This window comes from Scardinius erythrophthalmus, assembly GCF_964197995.2.
Source record: "Scardinius erythrophthalmus genome assembly, chromosome: 22".
NCBI lineage: Eukaryota > Metazoa > Chordata > Actinopteri > Cypriniformes > Leuciscidae > Scardinius > Scardinius erythrophthalmus.
In genome coordinates this window covers 32,054,817-32,080,798 of record NC_138242.1, presented here as the reverse complement: position 1 = coordinate 32,080,798, position 25,982 = coordinate 32,054,817, and the positions used below count along the sequence as shown (strand labels likewise).

The following is a 25,982-nucleotide window of genomic DNA, read 5'->3' as shown; positions in this document are numbered from 1 at the left end:
GCGCGTCCCATTTACGACTGATTGGAATTCATTAACACACACACACATTTCACTATCACATCTGACGTTTACGAAGTATTTGTGAATCAGGAGAAGAGATTTCGGGAAGGTCTCTTTACACGCAAATCACTCACATATTTACTCGAATATTTACGAATGTTTCATGAATGAGACCCATTGTTCGGTGTCGTTTATGTGGTTGTGCTTGCTTTTGTTACTTGTTTAATCATCCGTTTAATCATCCGTCGTCGTGCGATTACCACAGCCACAGCATGACATAAAATCGTCATGAAATGAGATATCATTCAAACACTCAAAATTCATCCTGTGGAAACCATTTTGAAATTGAACATTGCGTTACTATGGAACGGCTTTAAAACTTTTTAGTGGCTCAATTTTTGTGATATCAACACGACTTGGTTAGACAAAAGGCTTTCATTTCAAATGGCAAATTCTCTGAAAAAGAAGAATGAGAAGTCAAGTCATTTATTTATATATATAACACTTTATACTTTTCAAAGTAAAATTCAAATTTGTTCAAAACTCAATTCAGTTCAAATGTTGGTTCTCATCGGACAGTGTCAGTGCAATTAAATTACTAATATTACTCATTCTAAATATTAATCAATTAACCCTTTTAAACCCATTAAATCACCATAAGCAGGAAAATAACAGTGTTAATGTTGTAAAATTCATCAATCATGAAACAAAATCAATTTCACCTTTAAAGCAGCTCTGCAGAAGACAATAGAGTTATAATTCAGCTCAATTCAGTTCAATGTTGATTCAGATCAGTTCCATAATAATGTTGATGTTGCAAAGTTAATCAATTATAAAACAAATTAAATTCAGCTATAAAGCAGCTCTACACAATACAATAGAGTTATAATTCAGCTCAGTTCAGTGTCAATGTTGAAAAGTTCAAAATTTAGTTTGAACTGAACTTTGTTCAAAACTCAATTCAGTTCAAAACTTTTCTTTCTCATCCGAGAGTGTCAGTGCTGTTAATTGCTAATATTACGAAATAATAATTCTTTTAAACCCATAAAATCACCATCAGTACACTATATTCGAAGTCTTCTGCATTCATCTGACAAAAAGACAGAAATTTAGGTCGTTCACTTAAAAAAACCCTGCTTTTGGCCTTAGGCCTCAATCTCATTCAAAGCCTTGAGAATCTATAGGTAACTCCTTTTGTGTTTTTGAGCAACACGAGGGTGAGTAGATGATGACAGACCTTTCATTTTTGAGTGAACGATCGCTTTAATATCATTTCCCATTGTGTTAGATGCATTGTGCGTTTATTTACTTCTTAATGGCGTAAAGCATTGTTTAAAGCTTGGCGGGGTTGGATTTCCCTCTGCCCTCTCTTTCTTGTTGTGTTACTCTCCAAATTTGCTCATGTGGACCTGCAGTTGGCAGATGATATCCCAGAGGAAATGTGAGGAAAGTGGAAACAAACACAGGCAAATATTTGACCTAGATGTTACATAAGAATAGAGAACATAAGGGCGGAAAGCAAGATATTTAGAGAGGCCACAGCGCTGAGAAAGACGCCACGCGATGAAAGGGCTTCGTAGCGCTACAACATGCTGACCCTGAAGCTGCCTGCCTGCAATTATTCTTTGCGCCGTGACTCCTCGCATTATTTATGTGATGGGGAGATGGCGTAAATCGAGGGGGCCATGAATCCTCGGAAACCGAAGGCGTGTTTGTGCAGCGCAGGGAGAGAAAAGCTCAACCGTGGCGACAGACGAGAGTCCCGCGAGAGACCCGACTCTCCCGCTGAGCTCTGTAGAAATGTATTTGCGTGTTGTGTGCACTCCTGAGTATTGCTTCCCGCTTTATCATTATAATTACTGTTTGTTTGAAAAATGCATTGATGTACCTGTGCAAAAATGGTCCGTGGTAACCGTCGTCTGAAGGAAGGATGCGTTCAGTTAATCAAAGAATTCTAAAAATGTATCAAATGATTTCTCAGATTGGAATGATTTCTGAAGGATCATGTGACACTGAAGACTGGAGTAATGATGCTGAAAATGACAGGAATAAATGATATTTTACAATATATTCACATAGAAATCAGCTATTTTAAATTGTAATAATTTTTCACATTTTACTGTATTTTTTGATCAAATGAATGCAGCTTTGTTGACCAGAGACTCTTTCAAAAACATTAAAAAATCTTAGATCTTTGAAAGCTTTTATAAAAGTAATCTGGCAACACTTTACAATAAGGTTCATTAGCTAACATTAGTAAATGTATTAAAGCGTAACTCTCGCTAAAATGCAACCTATGGTCTTTTTGTTAACCTACCCGAGGCAAAGTTTCGTTTAAAAGCATAATTAGGATGGAAACGGCACTTTTAAGTTTGACTGTATTTTCGTTTTCGGTCAAATTGCCTGTTGAATGGGAGTGATTGTGGCACGACTGTGATAGCATCAAAAATGGCTATTTTTAAAACACTAAGAAGGCTCGACACAACATGAAACTTTGCTGGAAGTATCACCAGTGGCTCTAAACATAAACTCCAGCATTGAGAACATTGTTTGTGTTCACAGAGTTTACTAAAAAGAAAGATTTTGAACAACTCACCGTCGCTGTTGTTGTTTCCGTCCGCCGGCATTTTGACAGTCAGAAATAGTCAATCTCCGAATGCGAATGAACTGACGCTTATATGAGGATCCTTTTTCTTGCCCCATTCAAAAGGCAATTTGACCAAAAACGAAAATACGGTCAAACTTAAAAGTGATAGATTATGCTTTTAGTTATGCTTTTAAACGAAATTTTGCCACGGGTAGATTAACAAAAAGACCCTAGGTTGCATTTTGGCGAGAGTTACGCTTTAACTAACATGAACTAACCATGAGCAATACATTTGTTACTGTATTTGTTAATATTTGTTAAGTTAATAAAAAATACAGCTGTTCATTGTTTCTTAATGTTAGTTCAGAGTGCATTAACTAATACTAACAAGATTTTAATAAAGTATTAGTTGAAATTAACATTAACAAAGATTAATAAATGCTGTATAAGTGCAGTTCATTATTAGCTCATGCTACCTTATGTAGATAACTAATGTTAACTAATGAACCGTACTGTAAAGTTTTACCAGTAATCTAATGCTTTTTTCCTCTGCAAATGTGTTGGAAAGATGCATTTATAATGTAAAGTCTTATAATGTATAATGTAATGAACATTGGGCATCATTAATGAAACAGGAGCTGATTTTTGTGTGTGTGTGTGCATATCGTTCAATACACCTTTTACAGGAATTCCTTCTGCTCATATTTCATAAATGCTTGAGGTTCATGTTGTGTTTGATATTAAATGTCACTGGTGCTAACTAACCTTTCTCTTCTTTCTCTACAGACTTTTATAGTACTGAACAAAGGGAAGGCCATCTTCCGGTTTAGTGCCACATCTGCACTCTATATTTTTAGCCCTTTTCATCCCGTTAGAAGAGCATCAATAAGGATTTTAGTACACTCATATCCTTTCTGCTGTGGATTCTGGAAGTCTGCATGAATGCTATATGACAATACAGTACGAGGATTATAGCAAGATTTCTAAAGCTATACTTTGCATTTTAAAAGTCTAGAATTTAGACTTTCAACCTAGACAGAATAGTGCATGAAATAAATAGCTTAGAAACACAAATGATTTCATCTCACATGTTTCTAGATAGCAATGAGGTGAAATGGAGAGCAAATGGAGAAAGTCTGCAATCAAAGCCAGGGATTTCAGTTTGAACGCAAACATTTCTCCCAAAATATGATTATTTGAGCAATGCAATCAACATACTCATATAAATGATACTCTTTCATCGTATCCTAACCAGACTTAGTAGATTTCCAAACCAGGGTTATTAGAGTTAACTCTAATAGTTGAATAGTTCTAACTAAATTTTTAAAAGTATTTTCAGTGCTTGAGAAAAAAAAAATATATATATAATATATATATATATATATTTTACTTTTTAGAAGCATTTCTCACTTTAATTTAGTTTAACTTGATGTGCTAAAATAACTGAAACAGAAATAAAAATAAATAATAAAAAAAAAATAAAAAAAAAATGAAAACAGAAAATATAATAATAAAAACAAATTCAAAATATTAATAAAATCTCTAGTGATACTAAAATAGCACTGTTCCAAACTTCTGTGCAGCGTGACACAATAACAGCCAATTAGATTTGATGTTTTTATGTTCAACCAATGAGATTCCACGGTGGGCGGAGCCACTGAACAATCGATCAGTCCAGTTGCTCGGTGCATTATTGCACTGCACCTGGTTCGGACGCAGTGTTTCTGATAGACTCATGTCTATTTATATTCCTCCTAAAGACTTTTAAGAGAAACATCTGGCACAAAGTTGAATGTTGACAACCATACACACTTCCCGCCAGCTTCTCTTCTCTCTGTCTGACATTCAAAGGCTATGCCAAGTATGAGGGTTGTTTGAACAAAGCCAAGTTCAGATGTCTGTGTTTTCCCAAAGCTCAGTCCTGCTATAAATATCCAGCGGCTCGGCCCGAGGTGTTAAGGAACATTGGGCTCGTGGACACTTTGCTGTTGTGGAGTTGATAAGCAGGTGAAGAGGGTTTGGGTGGAGGTGTTTCGCTGGTCGACTGCACCTCTCCTTCACCTCACACCCCTTTTAGAGTCGGACAGGCGGCCGAACGCCCAGCCGGCCCGTATCGGCCTGAGTGGCGCCTCGTCTGATAGAAAGCTGCACATACTTCACTGAAGTATTGCCTAAAGCAGGGCTTTTCAATCTCTTCAGTCCCCCAAATATTAGCATCCTCGTGTAAGGAAACCTCATCCTAAAATCAAAAAATTAGCTGTATATTTTCATGTATAAAGACCCCATTTTTACTGTGACAAATTATAAATGTGTAAAATATTATTTGGAAAGTAAATTTTTATATATAAATTATATTATTTATTTATTTGTTTATATAATCTATTTATTTAGATTTTTTTATTATTTATTGATGTATTTTAGTATAATTTCTATTATTTATTTATTTGTGTATTTATTTATTTAGTTTAATATAATTTTTTAAATGTATTTATCTATTTATTTTATTCTTATGTTTATTATTTATTTTATTATATTTATATATATGTGTGTCTATATGTATGTATATATGTATATATATATACACACACACACATATACATATAGACACACATACACACACATATATATAAATATAAAAAAATATATATATAAATAATTTATTTTATAATACTATTTTTCATTTAATATAATTTCTTATTTATTGATTACTTTTTTGATTGATTTTATTCTCATGTTTCCTATTTGTTTATTTTATATATTTATATACATTAATTATGATTTTATATTATTTATTATTTTTATTTTATTTATTTACTTATTTTAATTAATTTATTTGTTTATATATTTTTATCTGTATTTTTATTATTTATGTATTTATTTTATTCTAATTGTATTATTTATTTATTTTAATCTAGTCATTTATTCAGTTTAATTGTATTATATATTTATTTTTTACACTCTTTTTCTCTAAGCTTTCCCTCGGTTCCTCTAGCGCTCCGTTACGGCCTCAGTTTGAAAGCCCGTTGTCTGAAGCACGACACACACACTCAAGAGTCAGTGTGTTGAAGGGCAGCCGGCACCTGTGACGACCCATACGAGTGTGTGTGATGCACTGGAGCGGTTCAATGTGTTCACTTTCAGGCGCCCACACAGACGGCACACATCCGTGCTAATAGCAGATTTCCCGAGAGAGCCGAAGCCAGGAAACATGTTTGATTAACCAGTGGCACAAGAGCGCATTCATGCGACGCAAACTCCGAGAGAAAGAGGGTCAAACGTCACGCTGAAGTGATTGGGCTCATTAGAAAAATCTCAAAATCAGGCGGCGATCAAACGCAGCCTATCAGAGAGGGAAACAGCCACGAAACAAGTCATCGGCTGACACGGAGACTCCCGAGGCTTTTCCCAGAGCTGACAGGCTGTTGTTGTGTATCACTGAACTCAGAAGATTGAGAGTTCGGCACTCGAGATAACTAACTAACAGATGCGACTCAACAAGTTTCAGTTTGTCTGTTCACAATGAAAGCGACGGTCTTAGCCAATCAGAACATGCTTGATGTTTAATAGACAGGATTTTAGACCAATGAGAGTTATCTGGGGGCGGAGCTACCTGGCGCAACAATGCAGGATTAAGAAAAAAAAACGAATGGAAATGTCAGATTCATCGGGATGTGTGCAGTATCTATCTATCTATCTATCTATCTATCTATCTATCTATCTATCTATCTATCTATCTATCTATCTATCTATCTATCTATCTATCTATCTATCTATCTATCTATCTATCTATCTATCTATCTATCTATCTATCTATCTATCTAGGGTTTTGCGATGCGATGTTCTTTTACCGTTCGGGATGTCTTTGTTCACAATCACGACTTGCTCTGGAAAAGGCAAAAAGGAGCTGAAGACGCAAGAGAATAATACATTTATAGGACGAATATTTAACCTTTTAACCATAATTACACTCATTACTGTCCATTTAAAAGCCATCGAGTGAAAATTGTTCATAAGACAAAACAGAGACGTATCAATCCGTCACCATCAGAAGTGAAATATCGACTCACAGATGAAAGTTCAAGGCGAGATGCTGTAAAGCATTCGACGTTAGGAAGTTGTAGGCATGATTAGTGTGAATTACAAGCATACATGCACTTCTGAAAGTGTAGGAGACCAAAATAAAACATTGTAGGCGTTCGTCATTAAAGGACTGTATTTCCAGTCCCACGACTCCATCGCTGAACTGTAATTTTCATCGTCGTGTAGAAGAAAAAGCCGCTGTCATTTATAGTTATGAGCTCGCAGACTTTCACAGCTGTAATGAAACCCTGTCAAGAAAACGTCCAGAGAAAGTTTTAATGAGAAGTTTTATTTCTCAATGATCTCTTACATTTATAATGCACAACTGTTCATAAAGTAGTCACTTGAATGGCAAAATAATGTCCATCAGACTCTTATATCCTCAAGACACGTTCACAACAACAACGATAATTATGATGATAACCATAACTATATAAGACGATATCGTTCTGTTTATTATATATAGCGCTGCAGTTTATGTCGTCTGTCTCTTTAAATGCTCCAGCTTTTTAAAGCAGGACGGATTCTGATTGGCTGTCAGTGTTTTTATCGTTCATTAATTCGTATTGAAAGTGATTTGGATTTGGATATTGGTGTGAACGGGCCTTTAAGACACATTTTTGACGGTAAAAACAGACGCTAATGAATTAATAGAACAGTACATGACATGTATAGAGCTATACCATGAATGAGGAGCAGCTCAGATCATTTGATGAGAAATGTGTGAGTTCATACTGAGATTTCTGACTTCTGATTGTCTTGAGCCCAGATCGAGACATTATTGAGACTCTTAGAGGATACACACACGAGATTACAGGAGTCACACACATCTGAGAAGCTGAAGTCTTCATTTGCTCTCCATCTAATCTCATCAAGGCCTAGGAAAAAAATGACTATGTAAAAAGAAAACTGATTATTTTCTTATTTTTGGGGAGGATTGTAGAAGCATGTTTGTCTGTTTTTCTTAACTGGTTCTACTTTATTCAGTCTTTTCATTATGTGCACTATTCTGACCAACTGTTGCTTCATGGCCATGTCTGAACCAGCGCAGTGGGCCAAATACGTCGAGTGAGTATCATTCCCGTCTCCTTTCCCGGTGTTCCTGTCCTTCATCCTTATTCCTGTCCTCTCTCTCTCTCTCTCTCTCTCTCTCTCTCTGTAATGACCTCTGACCTCCAACCTTTGAAATGTGCCCTATTTGTTCTGATGTAAAGCTTTGCCAGATGTTTGTTGACTTGTCAACCTCGATTAGCAAGTAAGTTAATAATCAGACTTGATGTCGATAACTGCACCTCATCATAAACATAGACTAGCACCAGATAGTTTCATTAGTGGGAATGTTGTCAAAGGAATGTGAAATGCATTTATAAAAGAAATTAATAATTCTCCAATTGGCCAATAAAAGAACATTTTTTAAAAGAACATGGGTTAAATTCAATCTAGAGTATCTATCTATCTATCTATCTATCTATCTATCTATCTATCTATCTATCTATCTATCTATCTATCTATCTATCTATCTATCTATCTATCTATCTATCTATCTATCTATCTATCTATCTATCTATCTATCTATCTATCTATCTATCTATCTAATGTATTTCTGTCCCTCCATCCATCTTTTTATCCATCCATACGTCCGTCTTTCTGTCCTTCCATCCATCCATCCATCTTTATATCTTTCCAACCATTCGTCATCCATCCATCCATCTTTCTATCCATCTATCCATCATCAATCTTTCTAACTTTCCAACCATCCATCCATCCATCCATCCATCCATCCATCCATATATCCATCTATCCATCCATCAATCTCTCTATCTTTCTCTTTCCAACCATCCAGCATCCACCCATCCATCCATCCATCCATCCATCCATCCATCAATCTATCCATCTTTCTATCAATCCATCCATCCATCAATCTATCCATCTTTCTATCCATCCATCCATCCATCCATCCATATATCCATCTATTCATCCATCAATCTTTTCTATCTTTCTATCATTCCAACATCCATCCATCCATCCATCCATCCATCTTTCTATCCATATATCCATCTATCCATCCATCAATCTATCCATCTTTCTATCCATCCATCCATCCATCCATCCATCCATATATCCATCTATTCATCCATCAATCTTTCTATCTTTCATCCATCCATCCATCCATCCATCCATCCATCTTTCTATCCATATATCCATCTATCCATCCATCAATCTTTCTATCTTTCCAACCATCCATCCATCCATCCATCCATCCATCCATCTATGATTAGATGTATTACCTGTAGATGTGTCATTCTCTCAGCTGCTGTCTCTCAGTGTTTCTCTGCTTGTCTGTTGTGTTGCGCGCTCATGTCTAGCTGTCGGTCTAACCATTGTGCGGTGTGTCTGTCGGTTGATCTGCTTGTCTGTCTCTCGGTTTGTGTGTCCATCATCTCCAGCTTCAGTAAAGGCCCCAGCAACCCCAGCAGAAGTCAGCCCATGCGTACGTACATCCCAGTGGATAGACCGGATTTATCCCATGTTTTCCCATGCAGCTCACACAGTTTGAGATGAATGTGCCCTACAGTGTAAGTAACTGTAGGAAACGAGGTTTGTGCTTGTAGAGAAGCACGCAGACCTTTAATGAAGACCCCTCTCGTGACGTTCTGCACCGTGACTCACAAGTGAGCCGAGCATCTGATGTCTTCATGTGAGGAGGCGTTAAAGCATGTCGCATGCGACGACAACACCTGTTTTTGAAGCGAGTGAAGTCGTACCTCTCAGCACCCCTTGAAGAGATTCACACATCAAATTTACAGTTACGCCACATACAATGACCACAGAAAGTATCCATTTTGAACACTTTAATCACACTTCTACATTTGTGAATGTCTTTGCTATATATAGGGCCTAAAATTAAAGGAATGGTTCACTTAAAAATTAATATTCTGTCAGCATTTACTCACCCTCAAGTTGTTTCAAACCTGTATGAATTTATGTCTTCTACTGAACACAAAAAAATAGATTTTAAAGAAAGTGTCGTGATAAAAAATACTATTGAGGTCAATGGGGTCCGTCAACTGTTTGGTCCCACTTTCTTTAAAATATCTTCTTTCGTGTTCAGCAGAAGAAATACATTTTTACAGGTTTGAAACAATTTGAGGGTGAGTAAATGATGACAGAATTAACATTTTTGAGTGAATTATTCCTTTAACACTTGACAAGCGGCGTTGGCGAGTCAGTTATGAATTCTAACAATGCAATGTTCTGAGAACATGAACGTAAACGAATGTGAACGATACTCGGGACAGTCGACGGGTCAGCTTGCACAGAAAGCCGTGTCTCAGACAGACTTCTAACTCTTGAATGGACATATTCACACAAATTTATGTCAAAAAATATCCTAGTAAACACAGTCGGTTATGGCTTGAGTGAACAGAAACAGTTGATAAAGACAACAACACGTGCATCAGTATCAGTATATTAGATCCGTGCATTCGCTCTTAAAGTGACAGCAGCCTAATATTCCTGCTGTCTGTGTTTTAATGTTAATCAAAAGGACAAAGAAAGAAATCACTCTCTGCTCTTGACTGAATAACTTTTGAAATTTTAATAAGTTTCGCTTATTAGTGAAGACTATCCAGTGTTATTTTACATTTGATTTCTTTATTCAATGTTTCCACCTGAAAACTACCATTACACATCTTAAATAATGTTTTAAAGTTATATCAGTTAGGCGAGTAGATTTATCTGTGGTATCTAACATTTTGGTGGCATAAATTTGGTGTTTTATGGCATAAAAAAAATAATTATAGCCGGTAAATTTTCCGGTAAAGTCACCGGCCATTGGCAGGTGTGGCTAAAAGTTAGTTTTAGGCCCTGTCTATATATTATAGCATTTACTAATATTTGGGAATGTAGCTTAATCTTTTGTAATTTTTATGCATTTTCATTTCTTTATTCAGGCTTATTTCAGGTAGTCGCCAATGCAACATTTCTAATTTTCATATAATATTTTATTTCAGCTTTATTCCAATTGATCAATGCTATTTAAATGTCACTTAGATATTTGTATTTTTAAAATTATATATTTTTAAATTAATTAGCAATTAATAGTTAACAATAACAAAACAGCTATATAGAGTATGTGCTAAATAAATATTGCGTGAATTGATATCTTGCTGTATAATCCAATGACATTCATATTTTAAAAGTGTAGCCAAAGTGTGTAAATACATTTTGTGGCCATTGTATGCAAACAGGAACATTTAGCATCTCACGGACAGGCCCAGATGGGAATCTACAGACTTTATATGCATCTTCCGCACTGAATTTGGAGAAAAATCTATGGAATTCTGGGATTCACACAATATATAGAAAATCAAACTAAGAATGCTTCTCTTATATTAGTAGCTAAAGCATGAATGAATGAATCAAAATGTTTTAGAAATGGGAAGCAGACGTGAGGAGCTTTGTGAAGGAAAGCCGTTCCAATTCCTCGGAACTCTGTAGAACTTTCTTCGGAACTCTGTGGCTGTAGATTCCGTGTGGGTCTGAATGATAGTGATGCGAATGAAAAAAAATGCACGCTTACACATGTGATGAGAGGTATGATACAAAGCGAAGTGAGATTTGACTCACGGATACACTGAGCCGAGTGAAACCGAGGAATAAACCAGCTTTGCACTTCAGAATGCTGCATCTTTCATCTCTCTGCTGGAGGGTCTCTCGCTCTGATGGTCAAAATGACGCGCTGGATTTCAATGGCCATTCTTGTCTTGATGACCACCAGTTCATCAAGCTTCGACTTGTCATTCATGTCACACGAGCTGCCGGACCGTGAATGTGCTTCACACCATGTGTGTGTCCTGTGTCCGTCATGATCTCTCAGTGTGGGGTTTCTTCCATTCCTCACAGTCTGAACTCCTGTCCATCCCTTCGTTCTCTCTTCCGCCCAGGTACACGTTCACTGGCATTTACACGTTCGAGTCGCTGATAAAGATCCTGGCGCGGGGCTTCTGCATCGGGCCCTTCACCTTCCTGAGGGACCCGTGGAACTGGCTGGACTTCAGCGTCATTGTTATGGCGTAAGTTATCATTTCCTGCATTTTGTCAAATAAATGACCTCTTTGACCCCTCCATGTGCAAGTCACCCTAAAAACAAAGAGAGATATTATTAATTTCACTTAATATCACTATATTATCAAAAAATAGACATTAGCACATCACTACACTGTTTATTAGTTGTATAAGTTGTAAATAAAAAAAAACTACTTCAGTCTTTCACGTTTAATTCGATGATTATTTGTGAGATTTATATTCAAAAAATTGTTTAAAGTGAATTCTACAGCAAATGTTTGTCAGTGTATGATTTTGCTCTGGATTAGGCCCTAAAAACATAAAGAACAATTCTTTTTTTTTAAAGAGAGAAATTATTTTATTTTATTCACTATCAAAAAATAAACATTACCACGTTATTGCACTGTAAAAATATTTTCCAATGTTGTAAATAAAGCATTATTAAAGTTTGTTTAAAATATACTATTTTAGTCTTTCTACCTCAAAATTTAACGTTCTATTCAATGTTACTTGCCGTTTTGTTGTAGATATTTGTGAGATTTATTTTTTTAACTGTTTAGAGTATTTCTTTTGTTCAGTGTGTAATTTTACACTGGATTAGACCCTAAAAACAAAAAGAAAATATTATTTTTTACTATATTATTTAATTATTGCACTTTAAAAAATTATTTTGTAATTTTGTACATTTGCAAATAAAAATGATTGGAGTACGTTTTACAGGAAAATACTATTTCAGAATTTTACATTTAATTAAATTGCTGTTTACATTGAAATTATTCGTGAAATAACTTTTTAAATAGTTTTAAAGTAATTCCTACTCTATTTTTTCTTTTCAGTGTTTGACAACTCTGGATAAGACCCTAAAAATCATTATTATTTTATTCAATTCAGTATATTATCTAAAATAGACTAGATTATGATTTTCCATTACCGTAATGACGATTGGCTGCTGTAGGACGCAGAGCAACAGAGATAATAATGAAACAATAAAAGCTGCTGCTGTTATTTTCAATAGGCTGTAATAATCTAATCTCAACCGCTTGACCCGTCAATGAGAGAACTGAGGAGGGAAAGACGTCCATATTTGTGATTAATTGTTATGAGGGGTTGCGTGTAGAGGAGCGCGAGCACTTACCCCGTCCTTGACCCGAATCCCAAAACACACGTCGCCATGGCAACTGAGGTGAGCGTGGATGTGGACCGATTCCCGGGAGTCGAGCATCATATCGATGTGTCACTGAGTGCCGTTCACATCCAATAATCTCATTCTCACCTCAGTTACTGGCTTGTTCACTTTCAAATCTGAAATATCCTGGGGAATAAACTTTTAAAGATGACTATGCACAGATAGAAAAAGTAAAAGTTATTTTTTAATATTGTTTTTAACTTGTTTTTAGTCTTATGGAAAGCTTTAGAATATGGTGCATATATATGTATATATATATATATATAGTGCATATTTTATGAACATTTATTGTAAATATAATTACTGTAAAATACAGTATTTATTATAGTGTTTAATAATTTACAAAACTGAAGAAATTAATACTTTTATTCATCAAGGACGCATTAAATTGATCAAAAGTGCCAGAAAAGACATTTATAATGTTACTAAAGATTCTATTTCAAGTAAGTGTTGTTCTTTTGAACTTTCTATTCATCAATGAATCCTGAAACATAAAAATGTATCACGGTTTCCACAAAAATATGTGTATTTAAATGTTTCTTGAGCATCAGATCATCATATTAGAGTGATTTGTGAAGGATCATGTGACACTGAAGACTGGAGTAATGATGCTGAAAATTCAGCTTTGATCACAGGAATAAATTACACTTTATTATATATTCACATAGAAAACAGCTGATTTACATTTGAATAATATTTCACTATTTTTACTGTATTTTTGATCAAATAAATGCAGCCCTGGTGAGCAGAAGAGACTTTAAGAAACTAAAGAAATGGTATTATTTAGCGAAACACCTGTATGCTGGATTTCTGTGTGAATCTCAGCGTCTCAGTGACTCTTACAGTGATGAAGTGCTTATTTCTCGCTGGTCTTTATGGCTTTATTCCTCAAGCTTTAACAGGCCTGTTGTCCTTGAACCGGGAGTCTGCCGACGTCAGATGGACCCTCAGGCTCCACCGCTGCAATAAGTCACGCTTGTATTGGGATGTTGACTTCATTAAAGCCAGACGGATGACGGCGAGCGGATAAAAACTAAACACTTACTGCCGAATACCAGGTTCCTATAGAAACAGATCAGCCGTGCTCAAGCGTCGTACATCAAGCGTAATCATATTTTAATGTGATATAGTGTATCTTGGAGACCAGCAGCTCAATGTACAGTAATTTAATCAGGTTAATGATCAGAGAGGATTAAATTTGATATGGAAACAAAGCCGCCAACGTTACACGACTTCATCCCGTCTCTCAAAATCAAGGCAGCGTCTAAATCTGTGCCGACTTAAAGGGACAGTTCACCCAAAAATACAAACACTGCAAAAAAGTTCTATATTTTTGTCTTGTTTTCCAGTATAAATATCTAAACATTGTTAAATCAAGATTACTGGAGAAGCAAAACGACCCAAGATTAGTTTTGTATTCTAAAAAAATGATCAAAATTAAGGGTTTTTGTTTGAAACAAGAACAAATAATCTTATTTTCTGACCCATTTGGTAGATATTTGTTCTGCAAAATACATCATGCAAAATACATACAATTTTTTTTTTTTAATTAAAGCATCCAAAATAAAACACTTACTACAAAAGATGATATATTTATTATTATTATTATTTTTTTTTTTTATATAGTATTGATGCATGTCGTGATATCAGAGAACTGTGAACATGCAAATTCAATTAAATTATTTTAAATTAATTAAATTATTTTAAAATAAAAGCAACCAAAAATAAAACACTTACTACAAGAGAGGAAATATATATATTGTTTTATTTTAAAATTGTATTCCTGCATGTCATTTGATATCAGAGAACTGTGAACATGCAAATGTGTTAAATTCTTGAAATATTAACTTAAAATCTTTTAAGCTTTTATATTTTTTAGCTCAAAGGTCACAAACAAGTCTGGAAATCCCTGAAAGCTTTCTGTGAATTTATGTTGCTATTTTGGTAAATAACTTTATGGTTCTGTTCGTGAGAGCATCATCAATATTCACTTTGATTGTATAGAAAATAATAAATCAGCAACAACAAAAAATTGTGTTCCACAGAAAGAACTAAAGCCATTTAGATAAAAAAAATAATAATAACAGTTATAAAAATATTTACAATAATAAATTGATTATATGCTATTTATATTTTACTTTGGGTGAACTATTCCTTCCTTAAACATTTTTTTGTTGGTAAACTTTCTCTAAGGGAGTAAAATGTACAACATCACATGAGGTTGTTTAGTTTCCTGACGCTTTAATTTTCTCCCTTGTTTCTGTCTTTCAGTTGTTTGTCCTTTTATCCATATAACTGTAATTTGATTCTGCAGGTTTCTAACAGAATTTATAAAAGTAGGCAATCTGCAAGCTCTCCGAACGTTCAGGGTCCTCCGCGCTTTGAAAACTATTTCCGTAATTCCAGGTAAGACGTTCCTGAATCTGTGCGCAAGGAAAACAGTTTAGTGTGTTGCTCTCTGTCCAAGTCCAAAAAAAAAAAGATTAAAAAAAATAAACCTCAGGAGTTTTCCTGCATCCGGTTCTTCCCGCGCTGTGTTCTCCAGTCATCTCTTCCCCAGCTCCTGAAACTTCCCAGCATTCCTGCTTCATTCTCCGCTGTGTTGTTGTTTGCCTGTTGTTGGTGTTGTTGTCATTGTCTGTGCTCCAATTCTCGCTTATTGCAGATATGTTACTGAGTTTGTGGACCTGGGCAATGTCTCAGCGTTACGGACATTCAGGGTTCTGCGAGCACTGAAAACTATCTCAGTCATCCCAGGTGAGAGGCCGACGAACGCCAAGGCCTGCAGTGCTAATGGATGACCCAAGCATTTCCAAAACACTATTGGAAACATGCAGAATGTAGAAAATGAGACTTTTGTGATGGGCAAAAACTGAAACCAGCCTATTTAGCCGCTTTAAGTGGACAAAACCTCTCTAAAACCATCAGACCAGACCCGCCTTTGCACTGCAAAAAAATATTTCCAGTACAAATATCTAAACATTCTTAAAGTCCCCCTGTAGTCAATGATTTTATCCCTTAAAACTCATCTTTGATCACTAAAATTACATATTTAAACTTTTTTTCCTTATATCTTGAATGTAACTCGACTCCCTCGCCTCATTTAGTATGCGCGGTTCTATGAATATGCAAATGAGCCCCGCCTCCACTCACTCACTCAGCTCAGAGATCCACTGGTTGACGATCACACGTTGATCTGATTGGTTACAAGGTAGTTTGTGACGTCAGAAACACCAGCGATTTCAAAGCGTGTTTTTGAGACTGTCTTTGGTTCACTGCAGTTTTAAGGAGGAAATACTCAGCAATGCTGTCGACTTATGAATTTACACATGGTTTGTCTTAAATCATATTAAAAACACCACATAGACACATAAACATCATTAAAAGCTGGATTTTCACTACAGGGGGACTTTAAATTACTCTACATCTGAGTTTTCCAAGCAACTGCCATAGAGTCCGGTTCTGAAAGTATACAAATCCGTTAATTTTCTCCATAAGGAAATTGATCTTAACTTATAAACCTACTGTGAGCTAAGGGTTGTGAATCGATGGTATATGCTATTGCTGAAGCCATCAGTCCACATTATTTCAACTTATTTTTTAAATAATCATGTCTAACTGCTGAAAAACTACATTACCCATGATGCTTTACAGACAATTCCTCCAATCAGAGAGCTGCGGTGAGCCAATAGCAGCAAAATAACGCGGAAGCTCCTCCCACTCTGATGAAGCATGCAAATTATGTAATCGAGTCAGTCTTGCGATGCTATTAAAATACTTTGATTTTGATTTTCATTCGCAATGATTCATGGGATTGTAGTTCTTTTCCTCATTGAAGCCATTAAGTACAGTCTAGTATTTATTTTTTAAATTTGGCTTTAAATGAAAGTTTATAATGATGTGATTCACCTCGTAGCTGGTTGGTTTGGTTATATTAGTTAGCACTTTAACCGAACTCCCTATGGAAAAAATGAATGGTAAAAATGCTAACGGAACGGACGCCAGGCCCTGTTGCTCAGTCAAAGCTGTTAACATTAGACACTTAAGCGGCTAACTACAGGCACAACAGGTCAATCACACACACAAGTGAAATGACATCAGGGTTGACGGTTCGAGTTACCGTTACCTGTCAGCGCTGGGTTCAGTTCCCTCACCCCGAGAGTCTCATTGCACCGTGGTGGTTGACATGTTAAAGGCATGGGTAGATGTAGAGGAACATGACTTTGCATGTTGAGCCAATGAGCCGACGCTTCTTATGGAATCAGAAATACAGCTATTCACATGAAAGTTAAAAACACACACATATTTATGCTTGTATATTAAACATGCATGTAAATTCCGCACGAAGAGTGCAGGTTCTGGCTCCACAGAAGCGTCTGTTTTGAACTGTCACATTTTGTGTGCTTCCCGCACCCACAAATGTTTGTGAAGACAGACCTAGATGTGCCGTGCTGTGCTTGTGCTGTAATGTGTGTGATTGATGCATTAATGATGCGATCCAGGGTTTGGCAACATTCAGAACTGTGTTAGTTTGATTTGAATTGGCAACAATTTACTGGAAGTTGAATTAGAATTTGATTGGGAAGAAATTCTGAATTGCAATGGGAAAAAAATAAGGTTTTGTAACAGTACTTACATTTATAATTGTATAAATGTAAGTACCTTCATATTAAGTGTAACCAAGTAATGTAATTATTACTGTGTAATAATAATGAACACATGTACTAGGGTTAGGATTAGGGTTTGGTTTAGGGTTAGTTGCATGTAATTATGCATGATTTATGAAACTGTAACAGTGGAATAGTTTAAAAATAAATAAAAATATATTATTAATATATTATTTTCATATTCTAGAGCATTTTTCAACATTTAAAAAAATATTTTCTTATACACTTTCAGCTTAATAATTAAAATATGTATTAGACTAAATACATGAAAAATATTTCAAGAACGTTTATAGTTATTAAAAATAATAAAATGTACAAAAATATATTTTTATTATTGTTAATAATATATTATTATAAAAATTGTACAGTTTTCATGTCACCCACACATTTTCAACTTAATGTTAAAAATAATAATTATACATGTACTATATAATATGTATTTCAACGACGGTTCTGAATTCTATTTGCTTTCTCAATTCAAATTCAGTCTGAATTTAATAGTCATGCTCAATCAAATTTTGAATGGTGCTCAACCCTGATCTAATGAAATGACAATTGCTTTTGATTTGATCAACCACAAATTAAAATAAGTGCAAATGAGCACATAATTTCCATTCAAACTCAATACAGCCCGGCTGAGCGTAAGGATCAGCCTCTGATCTGCTGGTGTGTCTCGCTCAGGCCTGAAGACCATCGTCGGCGCGCTCATCCAGTCGGTGAAGAAGCTGGCGGACGTCATGATCCTCACGGTCTTCTGCCTCAGTGTGTTCGCTCTCATCGGCCTGCAGCTCTTCATGGGGAACCTGCGTCAGAAGTGTGTCCGCAGCACCTCACACTGTCTCAACACCACCTTACCTTCATACAACAACAGCACTTTCTTCTGCAATAACAGAACCTGGCCCTCGCTGGAGGATTTCAACAATAATGAAGGTCAGTGAAGCTCAAACAATGACTTCCTCAAGTAGATCATCTGTATCTAACGCCCAGTATGTCGCTACACTGCAAAAAGTTATTATTGGTTTAACATACAAAAGTAAGTTACCTGGTTGCCATTTTGAGTTCGTTGAAATTAAAAATTTGAGTTAACCCTTTAGACCCTGAAGCTAAAATAGGTGTTTTTCTACATATTTAGATTTTTTTGACTGTAAAATTCTAAAACAATCTTCAAGTTCAAGGTGTCATCATTTTCAGAAGAAAAATAGCTTTCAACAAATTACAGTTATTGACCATTACTGTGTGTGGTGAGTTTGTCAATAGAATTTAAATAGACAAAAATAAAAAAAACGAGAAACAATTTACTGATTTTTATTTAGAAAAAAAAACAGAAAAATCACACATGAAAGAAACTAACACTTTAAAGTTGAAAAAAAAAACTATAATACACATATACACAAGTCTTTTTTGCGACATTGGGTTGCACAGTTTTCATTTAGGACACTTTGTTTCATACACGCACACATACAAATGCATGCATTCATAGACGCACACACACACACACACACACACACCACATGCTAAGATACGTGAAAGATTAATGGCCATCCGCTTCCCAAGTTTCATTAAAAATCATCCCAATCCCCTCTTCTGCTGTCTAACACTTCTTTCTCCATGTATTTGTTTGTTTCTTTTATTATTTTATGCAATCCAAAACACTCTAACCGGCCGCGCTTCGTATCGCTCTGTTCAAATCCTTCCTTCCCGCTCTGCTGTCATTTGCAGACGGAAAGCATGAAATTACCGTAATAAGCCGTATATTGCCGAAAGGGTGTTTTCTACTGTCTACTGGTTTTGATAGTGCAAACGGTTGAAGAGTTACGGTGAAATGAATACAGCTTGCTGGTTTGTGTCGGCGACGACACAGCCGGTTCTAAAGGGTTAGTGCAATGAAGGAGATTGGGTTAAGTAACATACACTCAAAATATTATTTTATCTGAACTAAGTTGATTTGACAAAGGATAAAAAGTTGTGATAACAAATCATGAAAATAGATTTTTCCAGTGCTGTCGCTCTAATGTTATTGGTAGACTGCACGTCTGGCCATATCTATAGAAAAAACCATCACAAGTGATTTATACAACTAAGATATCTTTCTACTCTGACTAGGAATTAGGCTTTAAAAGAATTAAAAGTATCATTATGCTGTTGGAGAGTGTTGTTATATTATCACAGCAGTGTTCAGTGGATTAAATCATTTACTAGATTAACGATCGATCAATCAACAAATTAAACTCACTCATACTGTCATAAATTACTGAAGCGTCATTCGAATTTGACAAATAATCAATTTTCTTGTCCCTAATAGTCAACATAATGCAGGGGAAACTGTGCAGAAGTGCTAAACTTGCATCATAATATTACAACACACGAACTATCAATCAAACTCACTGAGACAGTCGACAGTTTATTTTCCATGCATCATTTTATTTTATTATATCCATGTATAGTATGTGGTTACGGTCTAATCATATAACACAGTGAATCGCTCCGGATCTCTTTGGCGTCTTGCCTGCACTCGACACTCGAGACGGTGACGTGAGCTCCACTGACAGTCCCTCTAATTGGTTGTCGCTCGTGAAATTCGCTTCTCATTTGCATAAAGTTAACATTTAGTTTTTTGCAACACACGGACAGTATAATCATCAGAGATGCGCGCGATTACATTTAGAAATTGTTTCCAAATGCACCAAGCATAGATATCCTTTCACTTTTATAAACCCAGCCAATATAATCTAATCAACACATCCAAAATAAAATATTTAACATAAATATATAACAACTGCAAACTCTGTCATTCGTAAACAAAATGATTTGCGCACTAAATTCAGCATAAGCTCCGGCACAATCTGCATATTTGTAAACTCTCAGGACAGACGTCACATCCCGAACCTCACAGCGATTGGCTGCCGACTGCGTTTTTCGCTTGATATTTGCATAAAGTCAAGAATTGGCCAACCTTTTTGATGCTCTCGCCGTTCTCAGCGCTTTCTCCGGTCCGCTGTCAATCTCAAAATGCACTGCGCGAGCGTGAAGCTCGACTTCCATAGGAATGAACTGAAAACGCTCGCTCCGTGCCAGTGGACACACACCGTTAACTTTGAATGCTTAGCAGAAACATTCGCTTCATCTCACACATCTCCGTGTGGGTGGACAGTTGCTAAGGTCTTCTGAGTGGGTTTAGCACGTAAGATTAGACTGAGAATAGAGTAAAAACTGCTTTAAAGCGAGATTATAGAGCTATGAAAGTGAGTGTGAAGCATTCAGGAGACTTTAGTAAAAGTCTCATTACTTTCTAGAAGAAACCATTGAAATATAAAAAAGTTTGTCTTTTCTGTAATCCAATTTTGATATTATTTACTTATTGTAGGCCTGTTTATTAATATTTTGAATTAGCTTTCATTTTTATAATTTCAGTGTTCAGTAATTTTGTTAAATGCTTTTTTCTTATTTAGTTCTTTTTAATTTTAGAACTTCAACTTAAAATTCAAATTCTTTAAAGTTTTTCAAGTTTTTAAATGGTTAAGTTTTTCATTTAATATTTTCATTTAATTTTATTTCAACTTTTTTATTATAGCTTTCATTTTTGTATTTCAATGTTCATTTTAATTTTAATTTAAGATTTAGTAATTTTGGTATGTACTTATATATTTATTTTTAATTCTTATTTAGCTTTAATTTGTTTAGTTATTTTTCTTTTAGAACTTTAACTCAAAATTCTAATTCTTCTTAATTAATTTTTTTGCTCATACCATTAAAAGGTAAATTGGTCTAATTAATTACGATAAGTCCTTGACTAACTGCTAGTTGGTTTGACGAGTTAAGACACTAACATGATGGCTGTGTTTATGCAGCCGGCCCGTAGTTACATAATCACACTTGTTTGCTACTTACAATTAGCTTTGATTGAATGAATACTTCAGACACAGTCAACAAGAGATTACCAGTTGGCTAAAGGACCTGAATGAACCCTGCAGCCTCTGACACATTGATCACATGTTGTAATATGAAGCACGTTGATCATAATTCTGCAGTTAGATGACTAGAGTCAGAAGAGTCGACGTCTAAGACGAGATTTAGTCTTATTTTGGGTTGGTCTCATTTCATTAGAATAGCAATTAGGACAGAGCTGGCACTCGATAAGTTGACCCGCAGAACACAGATGTAGGACACAGACAGAAATAGACAAGACTTTCTCCTGATGTGCTTCGTCATGGTGTTCATGGTCCAAAACACAGAACCAAAACACTCCTCCTGAGTTTAAAACACTCTACACACCACTGCTAATGGAGTTCGACAGGTCTGATGGACTTGATGAACCAGTCTGCAAAATATTCATCTAAATTAAGTGAGCTTAAAACAAGAAAATATATTGGCCAATGGGGTCAAGAAAATAATCTTAATTCAAGGGGGAAACTAGTTTATTATTATGACTCCATTGGCAGATATATGATATTGTTTTAAGCAAAAACATCATTAAACAAGACTTTATCTGAAGTCACTTTGCTTCTCAAGTAAATGCATCTTGATTTATGAATGTTTAAATATTTGGACTGAAAACCAGACACTAATACTGAGGAAGAAAATCAGTTTTTGCAGTGTATCGATTTGATTTTGATCCAAAAGCTTGCGATCCTGATTCTGATATCGATTCATTTGGATATACTGTATATCAGGTACAGATTTGAAAAAAAATATGTTTTATAAAATTTATATTGTATACATTTTTTTATTTTATTAAATTGACTTGTATACGATTGTATTAATTGTCTTAATTGTATAGATTTATAAAAAAATAAATCAAATGATTTGTATATGAACATGTAATAATAACATTCTAATAATATATTTTTATTGACAAAAATATTTTTACTCCAGTTCGTTTTTTGAAATACAAACGTTGTTACGTAAACACTTGTTTTCATAACGAATTCCTGACCTCAAGTTTTCGATTTCTATATAAAACTGATCGATTTTGAAAGCTCAGACTTTGATTCATATCAAAAGCATGAAAGCACAAAGCGTATTGTGACTATCAGATGTCAGACGCTACAAAAAATGTTTCGTTCGTTCAAAAAACAGCATAAACTAGACTCAAATTGATTAAAAATCGAGAAATCTAATCAACCCTAATCAGGAGTGTGTGTCCCGTACAGCGCCGTAACTCGCCGCTTCACTACTATAGTACGACACATCGCTGGATAAATCAACTAGCGAGTCACGACTGTTTCCCCAAACCAAATTGTCGCCAAATTGGTCGTTCAACCACGTTAGTTAATGACGTCACGCAGGTGTTGGAGTGATAACTACTGTTAATGAATCTGTTTGAGATCGAAGTAACGCTAGATGTTTTGCTATAAATTACAGACATGACATCTGAGGACTATTTCTCATTTTTCTCAGTTATTTTGCTTTATTTCCAGATTCAATCATAGACTCGTTCTAGAGCTCGTTCACACATGCGCACTCTTCAAAAACAACACTTTAAATCTCTTGACAAGCTAAAAGACGTAAATGACATTTGTATGTACTCTAAATAAAAGATATAGATTGTACTGCATGTCAGCTTGCTTATTTTGCTCTAGATAAGGATTTGTTGAGTCCAATAAATCAGGTCGAGAACTGTCGCTCCAAACACACAACTCTGCGATGCTGTTTGCGAACGATGGTTTCGGGAAACACACACTCGTTGAACTGCTGATAACGACAGAACTTGCGACAATAGTTAGCTAACGTTGCTTTCGGGAAACACACCCCAGATGTATAATCAAAAGCACCTTTAGCGATCAAACGCGATATATTCAGGCCGGTAACCTTGCTCTCCAGGACGGTTAAGGTTACGCTGAAGCACAGAAGGCCGACAGCTGGACGGTAAGATCGGGATTTGGGACGTCTGCCAAACACGAGCGCTAACGTTAGCGTCGCCGGCGGCTCTCCAGCCTCGAGTGAGTGAGAGACGGCATGAAAATGACAGCAGATAAAATGGAGGGCTCTGGATGCCAACCTGAGGCTGTTGTTCATGTAATCTCTCAGCCACTCTCTCTAACTGGGGGAAACACACACACGAGCTCAGTGCAAAACACTGGATGTCACAACCGTTTCTGCTTTACATCCACATGTATTGATTGCAGTGCTGAGAAGCATTTCAAACTCAATCTAAAGTAGTTCAGCTGAAGTCAAACTGAAGCTTTTAAGGAGCTGGTATGTTTTATATATGTAGGCTAACTATCCAATTATCTAATTTATAATTTAAGATTCTGAATCAGAGCTGGAGTTTTCAAGCACGTAAACAATGGCGGGCTTTGAACCTCCAGTACAGTGACGGCATTAAACGTGAAATTTTCATTTCGTTTGAGTAGTAAATGTCATGTAAATCTTTATCTTTATCACTTTAATTGAGATTCCATTTATCTGAGATGAAAACACTGTATTTTTGAGAGATGCAATCAGTCATAAATCATCTGCAGCATTTGCATTTTTTTAAATCTCAGATTTTATTTGTCATTCTTCTAGATAATTACTTCAAAGTGGAAGGAGCCAAAGACGCCTTAATATGTGGGAATGCAAGTGATGCTGGGTAAGTTTAATGTGCTCATGTATCTAATGTGTTTTGATTGAATTGCATAAGACACTCGAGGTTGTGGCACAGTGATTTTACCACGGTATTTTACTTAATTAACGATGGTTGTTAATTAAGTTGTTCTGTATCTTTCAGCATTCCTTCTGATGTTCATTCATGTTTATTTGGTGCTATAATTAGTAGTAGAGAGAATGGTTCACAAGCCGCTACAGATTTGTGCTAATGTACTAAGACAGTGATTTTAAAACTGCAAATTCAGTATACAGATGATTGATGATGCGTAATATATATACTGGTGAACAAATGAACCCAGAATATGAACTTTTGACCATTTTCCCATTGAAAACCATTATAGAAAATGCTTAACGTGCATTATTCACATTCTGGGCTCATCCGCGTGCCTATATAGTATGCATCATCTATAAGGTGTATACTGAATTTGATCGTTTAATATCACGTTCTTCATACATTAAGGCGTTTTTCAGTGATTTTTAGTGATTGAAATATTGCAGCATGAGCTGTTTATGAATCACATATCTTCGTTTTTCTTCTTTTGAGAGGTGATCTAAATGGCTCGTGGATTGAAACAGATGGTAGATTGTGAGTGAAAGCTATTAATGCAATGTTTGGTCATTACTGTATTTCAAACGTGGCTCAGCCAATCAGAATTAAGGGGCGGGACTATCCGTGTTCTAAAAGTGACATTAACACGTTTGAATGTCCGAACTACATTTGGAAAAGTCAGCTTACGTGTAACAGCTGCTATACAAGGACATGACGGATCTAAGAGGCGGGCGGTGTTGAGTCTGACTAAAGTAAATATAGTTGTGTCTCTGAAGTGTCTGACTCAGCAGAATGCATGTCTGAGTCAGTGGCCTTGATTAACTCGCTTCAGACGCCAATGAAGCCCTTGAATCAAGAGGAAGGTGTTTGTGTGAAATGGCGCCGAACTGCTTTTTTCATGATATTTAGTCAAAATAACCCCCTGTACAAAATCGAGTTGTCGGAAATACTGAAATAAACTAGGATATTTTTTTTTTTTTTTATGTTGACAATTTCTCATTTCGGGTCATTAACATGTCTGCATAGTTTTGAGATGTTGTGGAATGCAAGTACAAAATTTCTGACGATTTTGATGTTCGCCGGTCAATTTGACCTGCAATTTCATGGTTAATTTTATGCATTTTTTTAAGTCAGTTTCTCAGCTACTCTCAGAGGGTATTTACATTTACATTTCTGCATTTGGCAGATACTTTTATCACAAAAACATGTATCACTTTTATCAGTTCAAGAATGTTAATTTCTCTGGGAATCGAACTCATGATTTTGCCGTTGCTTCAGGAAAGCACACAAAAATTAAACAAAAAATGTTTTAAAATAAAACAAAATCGAAATAGTAAAAAAAAATACTGTTTATAATATTAAACGAATGGTTAAAAAATAGTTTAAAAAATAATTTTCACATGTTTATTTTTGCTGTAAGGTGTGAGAAGTATTAATAATTAAAGGTTTACTGTTGTTTTTACCAGATTTTTCGTGAATTGTATTGAATCCGTTTAGGGTCATAACATAATAACATAACAAAAAGGGAACATAATACAAGGACACAGAAAAAAAGGGGTTTATCACTCAATAATTGCTAGTTAATTTCACAAGCAATCACAAAGAAACAGCAACTGAATTCACTGTAAAACACTATTTTTTTTATTTACAACTTCAGAAAATCATTTGTATTTTGTAGTTGAAATGAAATGTATAAAGCAAGAATCTGTATATCCTTCTACACAGTGCTGAATAAATATAATAATCCCACTATGATGG

The 25,982-nt window shown here is 35.5% G+C and overlaps 2 protein-coding genes across 2 annotated transcripts in view; both read left to right on the top strand.

Annotated features, from left to right (window-relative positions):
- The window catches only part of LOC308682860 (sodium channel protein type 2 subunit alpha-like), a gene marked incomplete at its 3' end in the record, with an annotated part of 37,645 nt that extends 34,116 nt beyond the window's left edge, over positions 1 to 3,529 (top strand). The window contains exon 3 of the mRNA XM_081352800.1: positions 3,374 to 3,529. Coding sequence (XP_081208926.1) covers positions 3,374 to 3,529 — 156 coding nt within the window. The remainder of the gene's footprint in view (positions 1 to 3,373) is intronic.
- Positions 3,530 to 7,664: 4,135 nt separating this feature from the next.
- The window catches only part of scn5lab (sodium channel, voltage gated, type V-like, alpha b), a gene marked incomplete at its 5' end in the record, with an annotated part of 121,825 nt that continues 103,507 nt past the window's right edge, over positions 7,665 to 25,982 (top strand). The window contains 5 exons of the mRNA XM_081353428.1: positions 7,665 to 7,735; positions 11,614 to 11,742; positions 15,586 to 15,677; positions 18,269 to 18,517; positions 24,095 to 24,158. Coding sequence (XP_081209554.1) covers positions 7,665 to 7,735; positions 11,614 to 11,742; positions 15,586 to 15,677; positions 18,269 to 18,517; positions 24,095 to 24,158 — 605 coding nt within the window. The remainder of the gene's footprint in view (positions 7,736 to 11,613; positions 11,743 to 15,585; positions 15,678 to 18,268; positions 18,518 to 24,094; positions 24,159 to 25,982) is intronic.